The sequence below is a fragment of the Nicotiana tomentosiformis genome, chromosome 1 (genome assembly GCF_000390325.3).
Source record: "Nicotiana tomentosiformis chromosome 1, ASM39032v3, whole genome shotgun sequence".
Classification (NCBI taxonomy): domain Eukaryota; kingdom Viridiplantae; phylum Streptophyta; class Magnoliopsida; order Solanales; family Solanaceae; genus Nicotiana; species Nicotiana tomentosiformis.
The window spans coordinates 90203574-90221624 of NC_090812.1; the positions used below are offsets into that span (position 1 = coordinate 90203574).

An 18051-nucleotide genomic window follows, 5' to 3' on the forward strand; every position below is an offset into this window, starting at 1 on the left:
AGGGACTCACTAACCCTATCAGACTTCAGATGGCCAAGGAGACCGGAAGTGAGATTTCTTTTTAGGCGGTTGCTAATGTCGCAAGGAGGATCGAGATAGTTCTTGCACAGGAGAGAGGGCAGAGGTCTGATAAGAGGCCTCGTCAGTTTGGTGGTTACAGTGATGCCTCGTCTGGAGGCAGAGGTAATTTTGGTAGGGGTCATTCTACCAGACCGTTTCATTCAGCACTTCATGTATCTCCTGGTGCTTCAGGGAGTCACGGTCCTATTATGCCTTACTCTGGGCAACCAACATTCAGTGCACATTCAGCTCCTATCAGTGCACCACCACTCCAGAGTTACTACAGCGGTTATCCGGCCCATTTGGGTCAACTTCAGTTTCAGCAACCACGGCATCAAGATGGGTGTTATGAGTGTGGGAACATTGGTCACATCAGGAGGTATTGCCCTAGATTGGCGAGTAACAGATCTCGGCAAGATTCCCGTGCCATCACACCGTCAACGGTTGCTTCACCGCATGCTCAGCCAGCTAGAGGTAGGGGTCAGGCACCTAGAGGTGGAGGTCGGGTTATTAGAGGTGGAGGTCAGACCATTAGAGGTGGAGGCCAGCCAGTTAGAGGCCGTCCCAGAGACGCAGTTCAAAGTGGTGGGGCCCAGCCCCGATTTTATGCTTTTCCAGTTAGGCCTGAGGCCGAGTCATCTGATGCTGTGATCACAGGTATTATTCCAGTTTGCCATAGAGATGCTTCAGTTCTATTTGATCCAGGATCTAATTATTCCTATGTGTCCTCCTATTTTGCTTCATATTTGGTTATGCCTTATGATTCTCTGAGTGCTTCTGTGTGTGTATCTACACCGGTGGTAGATTCTGTTGTAGTAGATCATGTCTATCATTAGTGTGTGGTTACTATTGGTAATCTTGAGACTAGTGTGGATCTTCTACTTCTTGATATGGTAGATTTTGATGTCATCTTGGGTATGGATTGGTTGTCCCCTTATCATGCTATATTGGATTGTCATGCCAAGACAGTGACCCTAGCTATGCTGGGGTTACCTCGATTAGAGTGGAAAGGAACTCCTGGTCATTCTGCCAGCAGGGTTACTTCTTATATGAAAGCTCGGCGTATGGTAGAGAAAGGGTGTCTAGCCTATTTGGCTTATATTCACGATCCCAGTGCGGATGTCCCTTCTATGGACTCAGTACCAGTTGTTCGTGAATTTCCAAAAGTATTTCTTGCAGATCTGTCGGGGATGCCACCCGACAGAGATATTGACTTCTGTATTGATTTGGCTCCGGGCACTCAGCCCATTTCTATTCCACCATACCGTATGGCCCTGCCAGAGTTGAAAGAATTGAAAGAGCAGTTACAAGACTTGCTTGATCAGGGATTCATTAGACCCAGTGCCTCGGCCTGGGGTGCACCAGTATTATTTATAAAGAAGAAAGATGGCTCTTTGCGAATGTATAGATTATCGGCAGTTGAACAAAGCCACTATCAAAAACAAATATCCGCTGCCAAGAATTGATGACTTATTTGAACAGCTTCAGGGTGCCAAGGTATTTTCGAAGATTGATTTGAGGTCTGGTTACCATCAGTTGAATATTAGGGCATCTGATGTCCCTAAAACAGCTTTTCAAACTCGGCATGGGCATTACGAATTCCTAGTGATGTCATTTGGGTTGACAGATGCCCCAGCAGCATTTATGGATCTGATGAATTGGGTGTTCAAGCCTTATTTAGATTCTTTTGTGGTTGTATTCATTGATGATATCTTGATTTACTCCAGCAGCCGAGAGGAACATGAGCAGCATCTTCGAAGTGTGCTTCACACCTTGAAGAATAATCAATTATATGCCAAGTTTTCAAAATGTGAGTTTTGGTTAGACTCAATTGCCTTTTGGGGACATGTTGTATCGGCAGAATGCATAAAGGTGGATCCTAAGAAGATTGAGGCTATTCTGAATTGGCCTAGACCTACTTCAGTTAGAGAGATCCAGAGTTTCCTGGGTTTAGCAGGTTATTATCGTCGGTTCGTGGAAGGGTTTTCATCTATAGCAAGCCCATTGACCAGATTGACCCAGAAAGGTATCCCATTCAGATGGTCAGACAAGTGTGAGTTGAGCTTTCAGAAGCTCAAGACCGCTTTGACTACGGTGCCAGTGTTGGTATTACCCACAGGTTCAGGATCGTATACGGTATATTGTGACGCATCTCACATTGGGCTTGGTGCAGTATTAATGCAAGATGGCAGGGTGATTGCATATGCATCGCGGCAGTTGAAAGTTCACGAGAAGAATTATCCTGTTCATGACTTAGTACTGACAGCCATTGTTTATGTGGTGAAGATTTGGAGGCATTACCTCTACAATATTTCATGTGAGGTATTTACTGATCATCGTAGCCTTCAGTATCTGTTCAAACAAAAGGATCTTAATTTGAGGCAGAGAAGATGGTTGGAGTTGTTGAAATACTATGATATCACCATTTTGTATCACCCCGGAAAGGCCAATGTGGTGGTCAATGCTTTGAGTAGAAAGGCTGTGAGTATGGGTAGTCTTGCGTATATTCCGGTTGGTGAGAGGCCATTAACTGCAGATGTTCAGACTTTGGCTAATCAGGTTGTATGGTTAGATATTTCAGAACCCAGTCGGGTTCTAGCTTGCACAGTTGCTCGGTCTTCTTTATATGAGCGCATCATAGAGAGGCAGTATGATGAACCTCATTTACTTGTCCTTAAGGACACGGTGCGGCACGGTGATGCTAAACAGGTTTCTGTGGGGAGAGATGGAGTTCTGCGAATGCAGGGTCGTATTTGTGTGCCTAATGTGGATGGGCTTCGTGAATTAATTCTTGAAGATACACACAGTTCCAGGTACTCTAGTCATCCAGGTACCGCCAAAATGTATCAAGATTTGCGGCAACATTATTGGTGGAGGAGAATGAAAAAGGTTATAATTGCTTATGTAGCTCGGTGTCTGAATTGTCAGCAAGTTAAGTACGAGCATCAGAGACCTGGTGGTTTGCTTCAGAAGTTAGAAATTCCGTAGTGGAAGTGGGAGTGTATCACTATGGATTTTGTTGTTGGGCTCCTATGGACTCAGAGAAAATTTGACGCAGTTTGGGTCATTGTGAACAGGTTGACCAAGTCAGCACATTTCATTCCAGTGGCAGTTACCTATTCTTCAGAAAGGTTAGCTGAAATTTACATTCGTGAGATTGTCCGCCTTCACGGTGTGCCCGTGTCTATTATTTCAGATCGAGGTATACAGTTTACCTCACACTTCTAGAGGGCTGTACAGTGTGAGTTAGGCACGTGGGTTGAGTTGAGTACAACATATCATCCACAGACAAACGGACAGTCAGAGCGCACTATTCAAATATTGGAAGATATGCTTCGCGCTTGTGTTATAGACTTTGGAGGTTCTTGGGATACTTTCTTGCTACTTGCGGAGTTTGCTTATAATAATAGCTACCAGTCGAGCATTCAGATGGCTCTATATGAGGCATTATACGGAAGGCGATGCCGTTCGCCACTTGGTTGGTTTGAATTGGGAGAGGCTCGGTTGTTGGGTACCGAATTGGTACAGGATGCCTTGGATAAGGTCAAGATTATACAAGATCGACTTCGCACAGCTCAGTCTAGGCAAAAGAGTTATGCCGGCCGTAAAGTTCGTGATATTGCATTCATGGTTGGAGAAAGAATATTGCTCCGGGTTTCACCTATGAAAGGTGTAATGAGGTTCGGGAAGAAGCGCAAGTTGAGCCCTAGGTATATCGGACCCTTTGAAATTCTTGAAAGGGTGGGTGAAGTAGCCTACAGTCTTGCATTACCACCTAATTTATCAGCGGTTCATCCGGTGTTCCATATGTCTATGCTCCGAAAATATCATGGTGATCTGTCCCATGTGTTAGATTTCAGCTCAGTCCAATTGGACAAAGATTTGACTTACGAGGAGGAGCCGGTGGCTATTCTAGCCTGGCAGGTCCGACAATTGAGGTCTAAGAGTTATCCTTCAGTTCGGGGGTAATGGAGAGGTCAGCCGGTAGAGGCATCTACCTGGGAGTCCGAGTCGGACATACGGAGTAAATATCCACACTTATTCACCAGCTCAGGTACTTTTTCTAACTTCGTTCGAGGACGAACGTTTGTTTTAAACGTGGAGAATATGATGACCCAAAATGTCATCTTTAAATTTAATAAGTAATTCTGTGTTCTAAGACCTCGAAAAGCACCATTTATTATTCCTTGACTTGCGTGCGCAGTCTGTACAATTTTCCAAAAAGTTTTTATGTGAAAAATGGATTAAAATGTGAAATAGAGCTTTAAAAACTCAACTGAGTTGACTTTAGTCAACATTTTGAGTAAACGGGCCCGGATCAATATTTTGACAATTCCTGTAGTTCCGTATCATGATTTGGGACTTGGGCGTATGCCCGAAATCGAATTTCAAGGTCCCTAGCTCGAGATATGAAATTTTGATGAAAAATTAAAAGCTTGAAAGCTTAATGATTTTTAAGAAATTACTGATATTGGATTTATTGACCTCGGGTCCGTATTTTGATTCCGGAGCACGGTGTAGGTACACTATAATATTTATGACTTGTCTGCCAAAGTTGGTGAGAATCGGAGTTGATTTGACGTGATTCGGACGTCCGGTTGTAAAAATATATGTTTTAAAGTTTTCTTGAAAATTTCCTTTGATTTGGTGTCTGATTCGTAGTTCTTAGTATTATTTTGGCAATTTGATCACGCGAGCAAGTTCGTATGATATTTTAGGACTTGGGTGCATGTTTGGTTTGGAGCCCCGAGGACTCGGGTTGGTTTCGGGTGGTTAACGGATCATTTACGGACTTAGGAAATCTGGTTTTCTGCAGACTTCAGGATTCTAGTGTGTTCTTCTTCGTGTTCGCGAAGGTACTCTCGCGAACGCGAAGAGCAAATTGGGGCTGGTACGTTTTGTGCTTCGCGTTCGCGATAGAGTGACCGCGTTCGCGAAGCCTCGCGTTCGCGAAGGGAAAGAAGCTGGCCAGGATTATTGCCTTCGCGTTCGCGAAGGCCAAACTAGGCAAGCTTCGCGTTCGCGAAGTGTAAAATGGGACAGCACAAATTTGTGCTTCGCAAACGCGAGGCACTGACCGCATTCGCGAAGGGTAAAAGTCCCAGAAACAGAACTTAAGTTCTCGAAAATGGGATTCGTCCCATTTTCAACCCTTTTCCATTTTTGAGCTCGGGTAAGGCGATTTTTGGGCGATTTTTACGGGAAAACATTGGGGTAAGTGTTCCTTATCCTATATTGATTATATTTCATGATTTCATACTCATTTATATCATGAATCCGTGAATTTATGGAAGAAAAATTAAATTTTTATAAAATCTTTCAAAAACGAAAATTTAAGATTTGAAGGTCCATTTGACATCGGAATTGGATAATTTTTGTATGGTTGGACTCGTATCGGAATGAGTGTTCAGATTTCGTAAGTTATTCTGGGATTTGAGACGTGGGTCCCATTGCCGAATATTTTAATAAATTTCTGATTTTTATCCGAAAAATCTGTAAATTCATATGGAATTAATTCCTTTAATTCGTATTGAGTATATCGAATTGTTTGTGAATAGATTTAAAACTTTTGGAGACAAATTTAAAAGGAAAAGATGTGGTCGAGTAATTGATTGGAATTTGCAAAGCGAGGTAAGTATCGTGGTTAACCTTGACTTAAGAGAATAGAACTCTTAAATTATTTGTTATGTGAAATGCATGTGAACGACGTATAGGCGAGGTGACGAGTGTCTATACGTTGTCAGATTAATTATTTTTTTGCTTAATTAAAAAATCATAAATTATTTAAATCATGAATTAATTATTATAATAATTATTTATCTCCTATTCTTTGTCAAATATTAATTCTTGAATTCCTGCATTAATTGTTACATGCTATTGAATTATGTGCCTTAATTGTTATTTGACATTTAGCATATTAAATATTAAACTGCATATTTTCTCTCTGATTTTCATAATAATTTGCTATTTACCTTTGTTTGTTTCATAATTATTGTATGCTTGTTGTCTTATAATTTTATATTAATTGTTACATTTATTGGGGAAATTTCTTCTATAAGAATTGGTAAATAAAAATGTTGGAGGAGCGGGTTGCATGTCGCAACATAATTAATTATAATGAATATATTGGAGGATCGGATTGCACGCCGCAACAGACTTATTAAAAGTCCATATTGGAGGATCGGGTTGCACGCCGCAACAGACTTATTAAAAAGTCCATATTAGAGGATCGGGTTGCACGCCGCAACAGACTTATTAAAAGTCCATATTGGAGAATTGGGTTGCACGCCACAACAGACTTATTTAAAAGTCGACATACATATTTATATATTGGGGGATCGGGTTGCACGCCGCAACAGACTTGATTAAAATGAATATATTGGAGCAGCAGGTTGCACGCCGCAACAGAACTGAATGTGAATATATTGTGAGAGCGGGTTGCACGCTGCAACATAACCGAATGTGAAATGCTGCAACAGAATTGAATGTGAATATATTGTGAGAGCGGGTTGCACGTTGCAACAGAATTGATGGAAATGATAATTGGTTATGACTACTGAGTTGGCTTAAATTATTATAAATGAGTTACCTGATTTATTTTTACTATTTGTTGTTGTTACTAATATTGCGTACAGGTAATGTAAGTGACCCGCCTTAGCCTCGTCACTACTTCGTCGAGGTTAGGCTCAACACTTACCAGTATATGGGGTCGGTTGTACTGATACTATACTCTGCACTTCTTGTGCAGATTTCGGAGTTCGGCCCAGCGGCGTACCATAGACTTGCTCGGATTTCAGCTACCAGAGGAGACTTGAGGTATAACTGCATGGCGTCCGTAGTTCTGAAGTCCCCGTCTATTTTACTTTAGCTGTGTGTTTATTTCCAGACAGCTTTATTTTATTCAAACCTTTATTTGTATTTATTCTAAAAGCTCGTGCACTTGTGACACCAATTCTGGGATGGTATTTAGACACCGTTGTATTTATGGATTATTTCACTATATTTCAAACTTTGATTATGCTTTTGTTTCCTTGATTATTAATAATGTAAAGATTATTTAAAAATTGGTTAATATGTTTCTAACATTGGCTTGCCTAGCAAGTGAAATATTAGGCGCCATCACGGTCCGAAGGTGGAAATTTCGGGTCGTGACAAAATAAATATTTAAAAAATTATTTATAATTTTAATTTATTTATATTTATATTTATATTTATATTTATATTTATATTTATATTTATATTTATATTTATATTTATATTTATATTTATATTTAGTTATATTTATATTTATATTTTGATATACTTAGTTACCTATATACCTCTTAAGGGTATAAACGTAGGATATTCATAGTATAAGGGTGCGAGTATTAGATTGTAGAACTACAAAGAATGTATTTGACATTGAGTCATATTACAGGGATGTTTAGTGTGATTAATTATTATAATTTTTTTTGGTAAATTAGAATAAACATTTATCTAATAAGATTAAATTGCAGATACATTTCATGCATTTTAAAATCAAACGCTTACAATTATGATACTATAAAAATTCTACACTAATAAAATGGGGATATATTATTTTTCTAAGAATGATTAAACCTTTTATTTAATGAAAATCTTACACACAAAAATTCATTAACTAAGAAAATCTAAGTGATTTGCTTATGAGTATTTTGTTCTAAGTGATTTTGTATGAGCTACATGAACCTGATTTTTAATTAGTCCTCTTGCAAGTGTATGCTTCTAGTATGCTACTAAAAGATTATGTTTATATGATAAGTAAAGTAATTATCAACTAAGGGTGTGTTTGGTATAACGAAAAATATTTTTCAAGAAAATATTTTCTTGAAAATCAAGAAGTATTCTTACTCATTTTCTGGTGTTTGGTACGCAAATTAAGGAAAATAATTTCTCAAAGGTATTCATAAATAATTTAGATACAATAAACATGAAGTCATAAACTTTCGAACCAACAACCTTCCAAACCCACAAATTCGGTAAACTTCCGAACCGCTAAACTTTCGAACCCGTAAACTCTATAATTTCTAAACCCGCAAACTTTCAAACACATAAACCACCTCCGAACTCATAACTTTGGAACTCGTAAAATTTTGAATCTGTAAACTGAAAAATAAAAATAAAAAACAGAAATGAAAATATATATATATAAAAAAAATTGCCACTGGGAGGGGAAGGGGGGGTAGAAAAACGAAAAAACAGAAAAAAATAAGAAAAAAAGTAAAAAAAATTTGGGTAGGTATAGAATCACGGGAGTTGGGGTGGGTGGTGCAGAAAAACGAAAAAACAGAAAATTAAAAATACAAAAAAAAAGTGTTAAAAAATAATATTTTTTTGCGGGGGTGAGGGAGAGGGGTTAGCAGGGTGGGTGGTGACAGAAAAGAAAAAAAAAAACTTTGTGGAGAGAAGGGGTGGGAGAGGTAGGGTTGGGGTTAGATGTGAGGGAAGATGGATTTTTGGAAAATGTTTTCCTAATTTTTTTCTATGGAAGTCATTTTCCTCTATTTTCAGGAAAATGTGATATATAGAAAAATATTTTTCAAACTATTTTGTGCAACTAAAGAGTGGAAACTGGGATACCAAACACACTCTAAGTGTTTACTTACACTGATTAAAATTTTGGTAACGTTTGATTTCAAATTCGCATTAATTTGTGTTTTCATATGGACGGTCTTAAGGGAGAACTGCATCAATAGCCATTTTTAAGCACACTATTTAAAATATATCATCAATTTACAATATATTTAAAGATTAGCCAATTCACCCAAATTTCAGGACTAAGTATCTTGAATTTTGAAATGCAAGACTTAGTGTCTTGAATTTTTGAGTTGCTAATTTAAAATTCACGACAAAGTGTCCTAAATTTCTGAACTACTAATTTAAAATTCAGGACATAAGATTCAAATTTTTACATACAATTTTCGAATTTTATGACACGATGTCCTTAAGTTTGAACTTTGCGGCCCATAATGTCCAATCAAAATAGCACGACTATCTTGAATTCAACCTATCGTGTGATAGTGGCAAATCAAGTTGGTTCATCGATTACTTAATTCATCAAGATAGTAATGTCCAAATCATAGACTATTCTGCACAAGAGCTATGGCTTAAAGTAAGGCATTCGCCCACAAATAGCCTTGATTTGTGTTTCTAAATAAAATATATGACAACTACGCATATTTATGTATATAATTATATAGAAATGAATCTAAAATGAAAAATAATCTAAATGCCAGAAATCGTGTGGAACTCTCTAGATTAAATAGTCTATATCAAGTAAGGGTGGCAAGTGGGCCGGTTGAGGCCCGGGACCGGCCCGGTACCGCGGGCCAAACGGGCCTAACGGGCTAATGGGCCCGGACCGTTTGGGCCGGATTTAGCGGGCTTGGTCCGGTCTTGTGGTCCGGTCCTATGAATTGGGTCTGTCAGGCTCGGGACAGTATAGCCCGCCAGGGCCCGGGACCGGCCCGGTCCCTTAGCGGGCCAAACGGTCCCAGCGGCTTTTTTTAAAAAAAAAATAAAAAATAATAACCGTTGGGCTGTCAAAAATAGTATATATAGTATACTAGATATACTAGATATATATATATAGTATAGTATAGTAGATATACATGTATATATAGTATATCTTAAGATGTATACTATCGAATATGGCTTATATACTATGTATATATAATATAGTATAGTATATATATACTATATATACAACTTAAGATATATAAGCTATATTCGATATACATATATATATATATATATATATATATATATATGCTTATATTTATACTATACTATAGTCTATTCTATATATACATCTCATAAGATATATAAGCTATATATATATATATATATATATATATATATATATATATAGTCTATACTATATATACATCTCATAAGATATGTATATCGAATATAGCTTATATATCTTATGAGATGTATATATAGAATAGACTATATATATATATATATATATATATATATATATATATATATATATATATATATATATATATATAGCTTATATTTATACTATACTATAGTCTATTCTATATATACATCTCATAAGATATATAAGCTATATTCGATATACATATATATATAAGCTTATATATATACTATGTATATACTATATATACATCTTAAGATATACTATATATATATATATATAGTATACTAGATATACTAGATATATATATATAGTATAGTATAGTAGATATACATGTATATATAGTATACTAGATATACTAGATATATATATATAGTATAGTATAGTAGATATACATGTATATATAGTATATCTTAAAATAGTATAGTGTATATATATATATATATATATATATATATCTTAAGATGTATATATAGTATATAAATCGAATATAGCTTATATATCTTAAGATGTATATATAGTATAGTATATATATATAAGCTTATATATATATATGTATATCGAATATAGCTTATATATTTTAAGTTGTATATATAGTATATACTATACTATACTATAATATATATACATCTTACAATATATATTATATATATCTTAAGACGTATATATAGTATATCTTAAGATATATACTATCGAATATGGCTTATATACTATGTATATATAGTATAGTATATAATATATTATATATACAACTTAAGATATATAAGCTATATTCGATACACACACACACACACACACGCACACACACACACACACACATATATATATATATATATATATATATATATATATATATATATATATATATATATCTTAAGATATACTATATATACATAGTATACTAGATATATATATAGTATAGTAGATATACATATATATATATAGTATATCTTAAGATATATACTATCGAATATGGCTTATATACTATGTATATATAATATAGTATAGTATAGTATATATATACTATATATACAACTTAAGATATATATAAGCTATATTCGATATACATATACATACATATATATATAAGCTTATATTTATACTATACTATATATACATCTCATAAGATATATAAGTTATATTCGATATACATATATATAAGCTTATATGTATACTATACTATAGTCTATACTATATATACATCTCATAAGATATATAAGCTATTGTGAGCACCTAAATTTTTACCATACTTATGACTTTTCAACACTTTTTAGTATGTAAATAATTTTAAGTTTAATCTACATATTTTAACATTAACTTCATTTTTAGTTGGTTTATTTAAGAAAATTAAAAATCACAAAAATTATATGTTCTTGATTTTAAAATATTTAGCTAGTATTTTTATTTTACACTCTTAAAAATATATATATTAATTAATGCAAGAGTCAATGAGTCATTTATTAATTAAAGCAAGAGTCAATGAGTCATTTCCATGTGGCAAGATTCTTCCTTATCTTTTATAACAAACTCACATGCTCTCTCTCAAAAAAGGCACATGCCCATACACACTCTTTTTCTTGGCCACCAATTAATCCTCATACCTAGACCTATATATTTTTCACTCACCCAACACACAAAGGGGGAGATAGATCTGAAAATAGAGAGATGGGGGAGGGGGCAAAAACAGAGACAAAAAAGAAAGAGAGATAGACGGAACGGACCCAATTTCTTATTTTCTGAAGAACAAACGGACAGACCCCATCTCTCCCTCTCACTCTTTCACTCTCACCTCTCTCAGACACCATACTCATGGACTCGCCTCACCATCTGCAATTTTATTTTTTTTTAGATTTGAAATCGAGGGTAGCTAAAAAACATAAGAACAGCAGTTGAAAATACTAAAAATGCCTAAAATGTTAGTTTAGATCTGCAGGTTCAAAGAGCTATTTGGTTTTCTGTTGATTTTGTTGGTTAATCCCTGGGCTTCTAAGAGAGATTAAACTCTCAAATTGGTGTCGACTGCTGCTGGACACGTTTGCTTCAAGTTACTGAGTTTCATTTCTACAATTTCAGACCTTCATTTGGTTGAGTTCATTCATTTTCTACTATTTAGGTATGTGGATTTTCATCTGTTATCCTTCATTTCGAGTTTGGGAATAAAACATTAGTTGTTCATATTCAGTGGGTGATTGATCTTTTAGATCTGGTCTGTTTAGTTTCCAAATCTGCCTAAGTTTCCTTCTTTGATGAATATCTGATGATGTAATACATGTATCAATTAAATGTCAAAATTGTTAAGTAATGGTTGATTAAATTGATACGGTTTGTTGACAGAACCCGCCTCCTAAAAGCAGTGATTCATGCTTAAGATGAACTTACAGGATTAAACTTATTTCAAGTGGTTTTTGTTTTGAACTGTATGATTAATGATAGTTGTCTCCTTGTGAATTGTGAATCTATTAGGGAAATAGAAAAACAGAAGTTGTAATTGCTTCTGTAGCAAGTTAGAACGTGAAGTTTGAATTACCTATTTGGTTATTGTGGTTGGTGTTATTCATCTACAGAGTTATTCATAAGTGTTAAGAACAAAACAAAAAGGATTGGGTTCCAAAATATTTAGTGCTTTTTTTCATTCGTCAGGAATAGGCCATTAGTATCGTTAATTGAAAGAATGTAATTTTTGTTAATCCAAATAGTTAAAATTATACATCTTCTCCACAAACAATCCAATATTCATAACTCTTGATCTTACAATAATCTCAAACCTTAGGAAAAATAAATAATTCATGAACAATCGTAGTTTGCTTTAGGCGCGATTAATAATAAATCATCGTGACTATGGGTACGGTTCCTGTGGCATAGTCATAATACGCAAATCCCAATTCAAGTGTGCGTTTCACGTGACTCGACTATAACTTCAAATGTTAATAATAAAATCAACACGTTTTAAATCGCGAGTGCGTTTCACGTGGCGCGATTCGCAATGTGTACAAAAAACAATGAGTGCGCGACATCGCGGCTTATTCAAATAAACTCCATAAATAATTAAAAGCGGTTAAAAAGCTAAAATGCACAATAGGTTATAAATATGTATTAATCAGATAATTAGGCCAATTATTAATAGTTGAGCGACCGTGCTAAAACCACGGAATTCGGGAGTGCCTTACACCTTCTCCCGGGTTAACAGAATTCCTTACCCGGTCTTCTGTGTTCGCAGACCATAAATAGAGTCAAATTTTCTCGATTTGGGATTTAAAATAAACCGGTGACTTGGAACACCATAAATTATTCCAAGTGGCGACTCTGATCAAATAAATAATCCCATTTCGAATATTGTCACTTTAATTGAAAAAACTCCCTTTATCCCTATTCCTTCGGGAAAAAGGAGGTGTGACAGCTCTGGCGACTCTGCTGGGGAACGAACCCAGAATCTCTGGTTCAGGGTTCAGAATTCGAGCTTAGATGACTGTTATACTTGGCTTTTACTTATTATCTGATTTTTACGTGTTTGAGCCTAATGTGCTAAATGCCTCTTTTTACCGCTTTGATATTGTTTGGACTGTATATAAACTGTCATGAAACCCTTCTTCTCTCTGAGTCTTCTAAATCTTCTGGAAAGTGTACGCTGGCGTGACTTCTTTTCTGTTAATGTCATATCCTAATTTAGAACGAGGATCGGATCAGTTACAAAGCCGGATGGCCTTTTGGTTACCGGTACGTTGCCCCCCCCGGCTCAAGTTGTCCGCTCGGGTAAGCCAGGTCTAGAATCATACACCCAGGGTTTTTTAAGCCTAGAATAACATAGCCTCATATCGGATCCCTAGTAGGTACGTTTGTTTGCATCACGTGCATTTGACTTTGGAGACTCAACATAGGGATTGGGTCTGTCTAGGACAGGTGTACCCAATTTAAAAGACCATTCTGATGTATTTTTTTTTTACGTGCTACTTGTGCATTTATCGGTTTCGGTTTGTATGTTGACCGGCTTTTAGAATAGGAAAAGAAAATCAAGCAAAATCAAGAAGTGAGGTAGGATAGAGAAACATCCGGTTCTAAAAATACTAGTGTTCAAAATATCCCAAAACTCTGCCGAAATTTTAAAGAAAGAGAGAAAAGAAAAAAGATTTGTCTTTGAAAAATAAGTCCTATTTTTTCACGCGTCAAAACTCACCGAACTACGCGGGTTTGATTCCCACCAGGTGTGGGATACGTAGGCAACCCTCATCGGGTCCAGTCCCATTTTTGCAAAAATAATCAAAATAGGAAAATGTTGTCATAAATAAAGTTCGGCGATGCCATTTTTGCCCAAATAGCCAAAATGTCCCGACGGGACGCCGGAAGACTGTTTTGCAAGAATAGCCACTCATGTTTGTTTTTTTTAAAAAAAAAGAAAAAAAAAGAAAAAAGAAAAAAATTGGCCACTTAGCAAACACAGCCCTAAAATCTTCTCCTCCAAAGTGTTGAAAGGTCGTATTTGCAAAAGTAGCCGTGATTTATTCTCGGTTGTATTTTGCATTAATAATAATAATCTTTTCATGGTCAGTTTTATACAAAATTTTAATTTGGTCACCCTAATTTAAAAATGTACAGAATGAGCACCGTTCAGAACTTACCTGTGAAGGTTATGGATCAGATTCCACTAGCACTCCACATGTGGTGGGAGGATTTGGGAAAACAAGGACGAGGCATGGTCAACCAATACCTGGGGGCGCTCACTGGACTATTGAAAATTCAACCTAGAAGGGACCTGATAGAGGCATTAGTGGCATTCTGGGACCCTGCTCATAATGTTTTGCACTTATCAGATTTTGAGCTTACGCCTACTTTGGAAGAAATGGCGGGTTATACTGGGAGCACGGAAGGATTGAGACACAAGTACCTGGTATCTCCAAGGACTGTTACTCCCCACAAGTTTCTAGACTTAATAAAGATAAGCATACAAATCAAGACTGGAAGTCTAGCAGGGGGAACTTCCACTTTTCATTTTCTATATCAGCGATACGGGCATTTAAGGGGATTCGAAGACCCTGAAAATGGACTCTGCAATAAAGGAAATCGATCAAAATGGGAGACCCATAGATGTTTTGCCTTCATGGTGGCGTTTTTAGGCCTTTTGGTGTTTCCAAGGGAAGATGGGCATATTGATTTACGGGTAGCCGGGGTTGTCCACGTTCTGACTACTCAGGCCAAGAGTACCCTCGCACCCATGAACGTATCAGATATATTCCGAGCCCTCACATTCTGTAAGGCCGGAGTTAGGTTTTTCGAGGGATGCAACCTACTGTTGCAAATGTGAATGATCGAGCACCTTTGTCATCGTCCTCGATACATGAACTATGGGTCTATGGGGAAAAACTTCATTGAAGAGTTTGGTACACGAGTAACAGGATTCAAAATGCCGAAAGGGGTCAAAGATTGGATTACCCGCTTTCGATCTACAACCGCAGATCAGATAGAATGGACATTGGGTTGGCTTCCCGTTGATGAGATTGTTTATATGTCCGCCACTGGGCCCTACTTCTTGCTAATGGGTCTCCGAAGCATCCAACCCTATGCTTCGTACCGAGTTTTGAGACAACTTGGAAGATGCCAGACAGTTCCTAGAGATGAAGATCATAGCACTCATGTGGTCGAAATCCGCTCTGATGCCCAATTTCCCAAAGAAGTTGTTCGCCAAATTTGGAGCGAATGCCAGTATTTGGGAGCAAACACCCGAGTACGTGATTTGTCTAGGGTGAGGTCTTACCTAGATATGTTGCCTGGTATGGAAAGACAGTGGCGACGAATGGTGAATCTGAACGGCCGACTAAACGACCTCATATCCAAGAATTTGTTGACGCATCGCAGGAGCAGTGGGCTTGGTTAGCCAAAGAAAAGGAATACTTGGCCACCATAAGCAAATTAGAACAACGAATCGGAAAAATCAAATTTGATAGTAGTTTGCAGGCTGCTGAGGATGAAGGAGAAAAGAAGAGATTGGTTCGGGAAAATGAGGCACTCCGAGCCCAACTCCGGGACATGAGGATGGCTGCTGAAATGCCTGTGAGGAGCGAGAAAGATGAAAAACTCATCGGCAAACTAAGGATGAAGGTGCATGACTATGCGGCTGACTTGACAAAGGCCGAAAGAGACTTGTTAAATGCTCAAGCAAAGTTGGCCAAAGGTGCGGAAGAACAAGCTAGATTAGCCCACCAGTTGAAGCAGAAATATGACAAAGAAGTAGCAATTTTACAGAAAAGGATGGTTGCCCTTGAGAATGAAATGGTCAAACAAACAAAGGATTTCAAGGCCGAAAGAGAGCATTGCTACGCATTGATTTATCAATTACAAGAAAGCATGCAACAGTTACAAGACCAAAACAACACAGATGCACAAGTGTTGGAGGCTCGGGCCCAGCAGATTGGACGTTTACTTCCAGAAAAGGGTGTCATCAGAATGAGGATTAAAGAGATAGCTGATTATGTTGTAATGAAATGCCATGAATGTGAAGATATGACCAGCTCTATGTTTTTTGCTTCTGTGATGACATTTATTCGCCAGGTGATGGTTGACCTAGACCACCTTCAAGAAGATATTGCCCATAGGCCCGTGCGGAGAACGACCGATGTCCCGCAGGCCCCCGGAGTACTAGTGGAGGCTCTTATGTATTTTTGATTGTTCAGTTTTGAGTCTGTATTTTACTTTTTATCGAGTTTTATTCGTCTTTGTCAAGGTTGTGTATTGCTTTATTTCGAGTCTGTAGATTTTCTTTTGTAGTCATCACTACTTTTAAGTCCTTGTTATAGAAAATCCAAAAAGATGTCTTTTATTAATGAAATATTAAAAAACCCAAAAAAAAAAAAAATTCTTTCCTTTCGCATTTATATCCCTGAACTACGTAATGATCTGATTCATGCGGCATCATGATACGTAGGCAATCCCCATAGGATTCGATCACAGTCTTAAAATAAAATAGAGAAAAAAAAGAGAGAGAGAAGAAAGAAAAAAGGGGCCAAACAAAAGGAAAAAGAGAATGAGAATTAAAAGAGCGAAACACAGCAAAAGGAGAGAGGAAAAAAAATCAGGATTCAAAATTTGGGAAAAGGCCGGGATGAAACATATAAGCCGTCGCAAAGCATTTAGAAACGTTTAACTGCTCAGGTGCATTGCATCCCCAATATACGATTCCCTATCTGTTAAATGCTTCAAAACTGACCAAGTTATTGTGTGTGCAAAGAAAGATAGGTTCTGTTTAGGTGGTTAGTTTGTTGGCATCCTAGCAAGTCACCCCTATAATACTAGATCCAAGAGCAAGGCAATCATGATTAGCAAAGAGTCGAACACGGGTGTTGTTGACCCGCCGAGGGAGATTGTAGAATCAGAGTCTGAATTGAAAGAGGAGATCCACAGGTTGAAGCATCAAATGGCTTAAATGTATCAAGCTTGGATCAGGGGGCATCCTCCACCTTCATTTCCCGTTAACTACACAGAAAATCCCGCTTTCATCCCACCACTAGCACAAGCCCAGAATCCCACTACCGTTGATCTCTCCCCTCAGTATGCACCGGGTTTTACCCCTTTCCACCACTACCCCGGCACCTCGTCCCAAACTTTCCATGCTCCACCAGCCAAAACAACAGCATACCCGGCTCCGACATCTGCTCCTGTTTTCGTAGCCCCTCCGCGAGCTACCCTCCACCGATCTTCTAGTGAACCCGCGTTCCAAGCTCCAGATACCCAATATTACGCTCCGGGCCCAACTTTCAAAGTCACGGATCCTTATTCCTACACCCCTCACTTTGAAACTCCTATTGAAACTGAGAAACCATCCCGGAACGTGGAGCAGGATGAGATATTCAGGAAAGTGAAGAGTCTAGAGCAATCTTTGAAGAACATGCAAGGGATAGGAAGCCAAGTAAGTGTGGTTTACAAGGATTTATGCTTATTCCCTGATGTCCAACTGCCTGTTGGGTTCAAGATGCCCAAGTTTGACCTGTACGATGGACATGGAGATCTTGTGGCCCATTTGAGAGGCTTTTGCAGCAAGATGAGAGGCGCCGGTGGGAAAGACGAATTATTAATGGCATATTTCAGTCAGAGTTTGAGTG

General features: G+C 37.4%; 1 protein-coding gene across 1 annotated transcript; it reads left to right on the plus strand.

Moving 5' to 3' along the window:
* Positions 1-15308: 15308 nt before the first annotated feature.
* LOC138907148 (uncharacterized) lies at positions 15309-16618 on the plus strand. The gene is made up of 2 exons (XM_070197429.1): positions 15309-15698; positions 15812-16618. Exons 1-2 carry the CDS (start codon positions 15309-15311, stop codon positions 16616-16618), a joined length of 1197 nt encoding a protein of 398 aa, XP_070053530.1.
* Positions 16619-18051: the final 1433 nt, after the last annotated feature.

Coding starts and splice junctions, on each gene's coding strand:
- LOC138907148 (XM_070197429.1), top strand. CDS start 15,309: ATGGGGAAAAACTTCATTGAAGAGTTTGGTACACGAGTAACAGGATTC. Junction 15,699..15,811: donor GAGTACGTGATTTGTCTAGG/GTGAGGTCTTAC, acceptor GACGCATCGCAG/GAGCAGTGGGCTTGGTTAGC.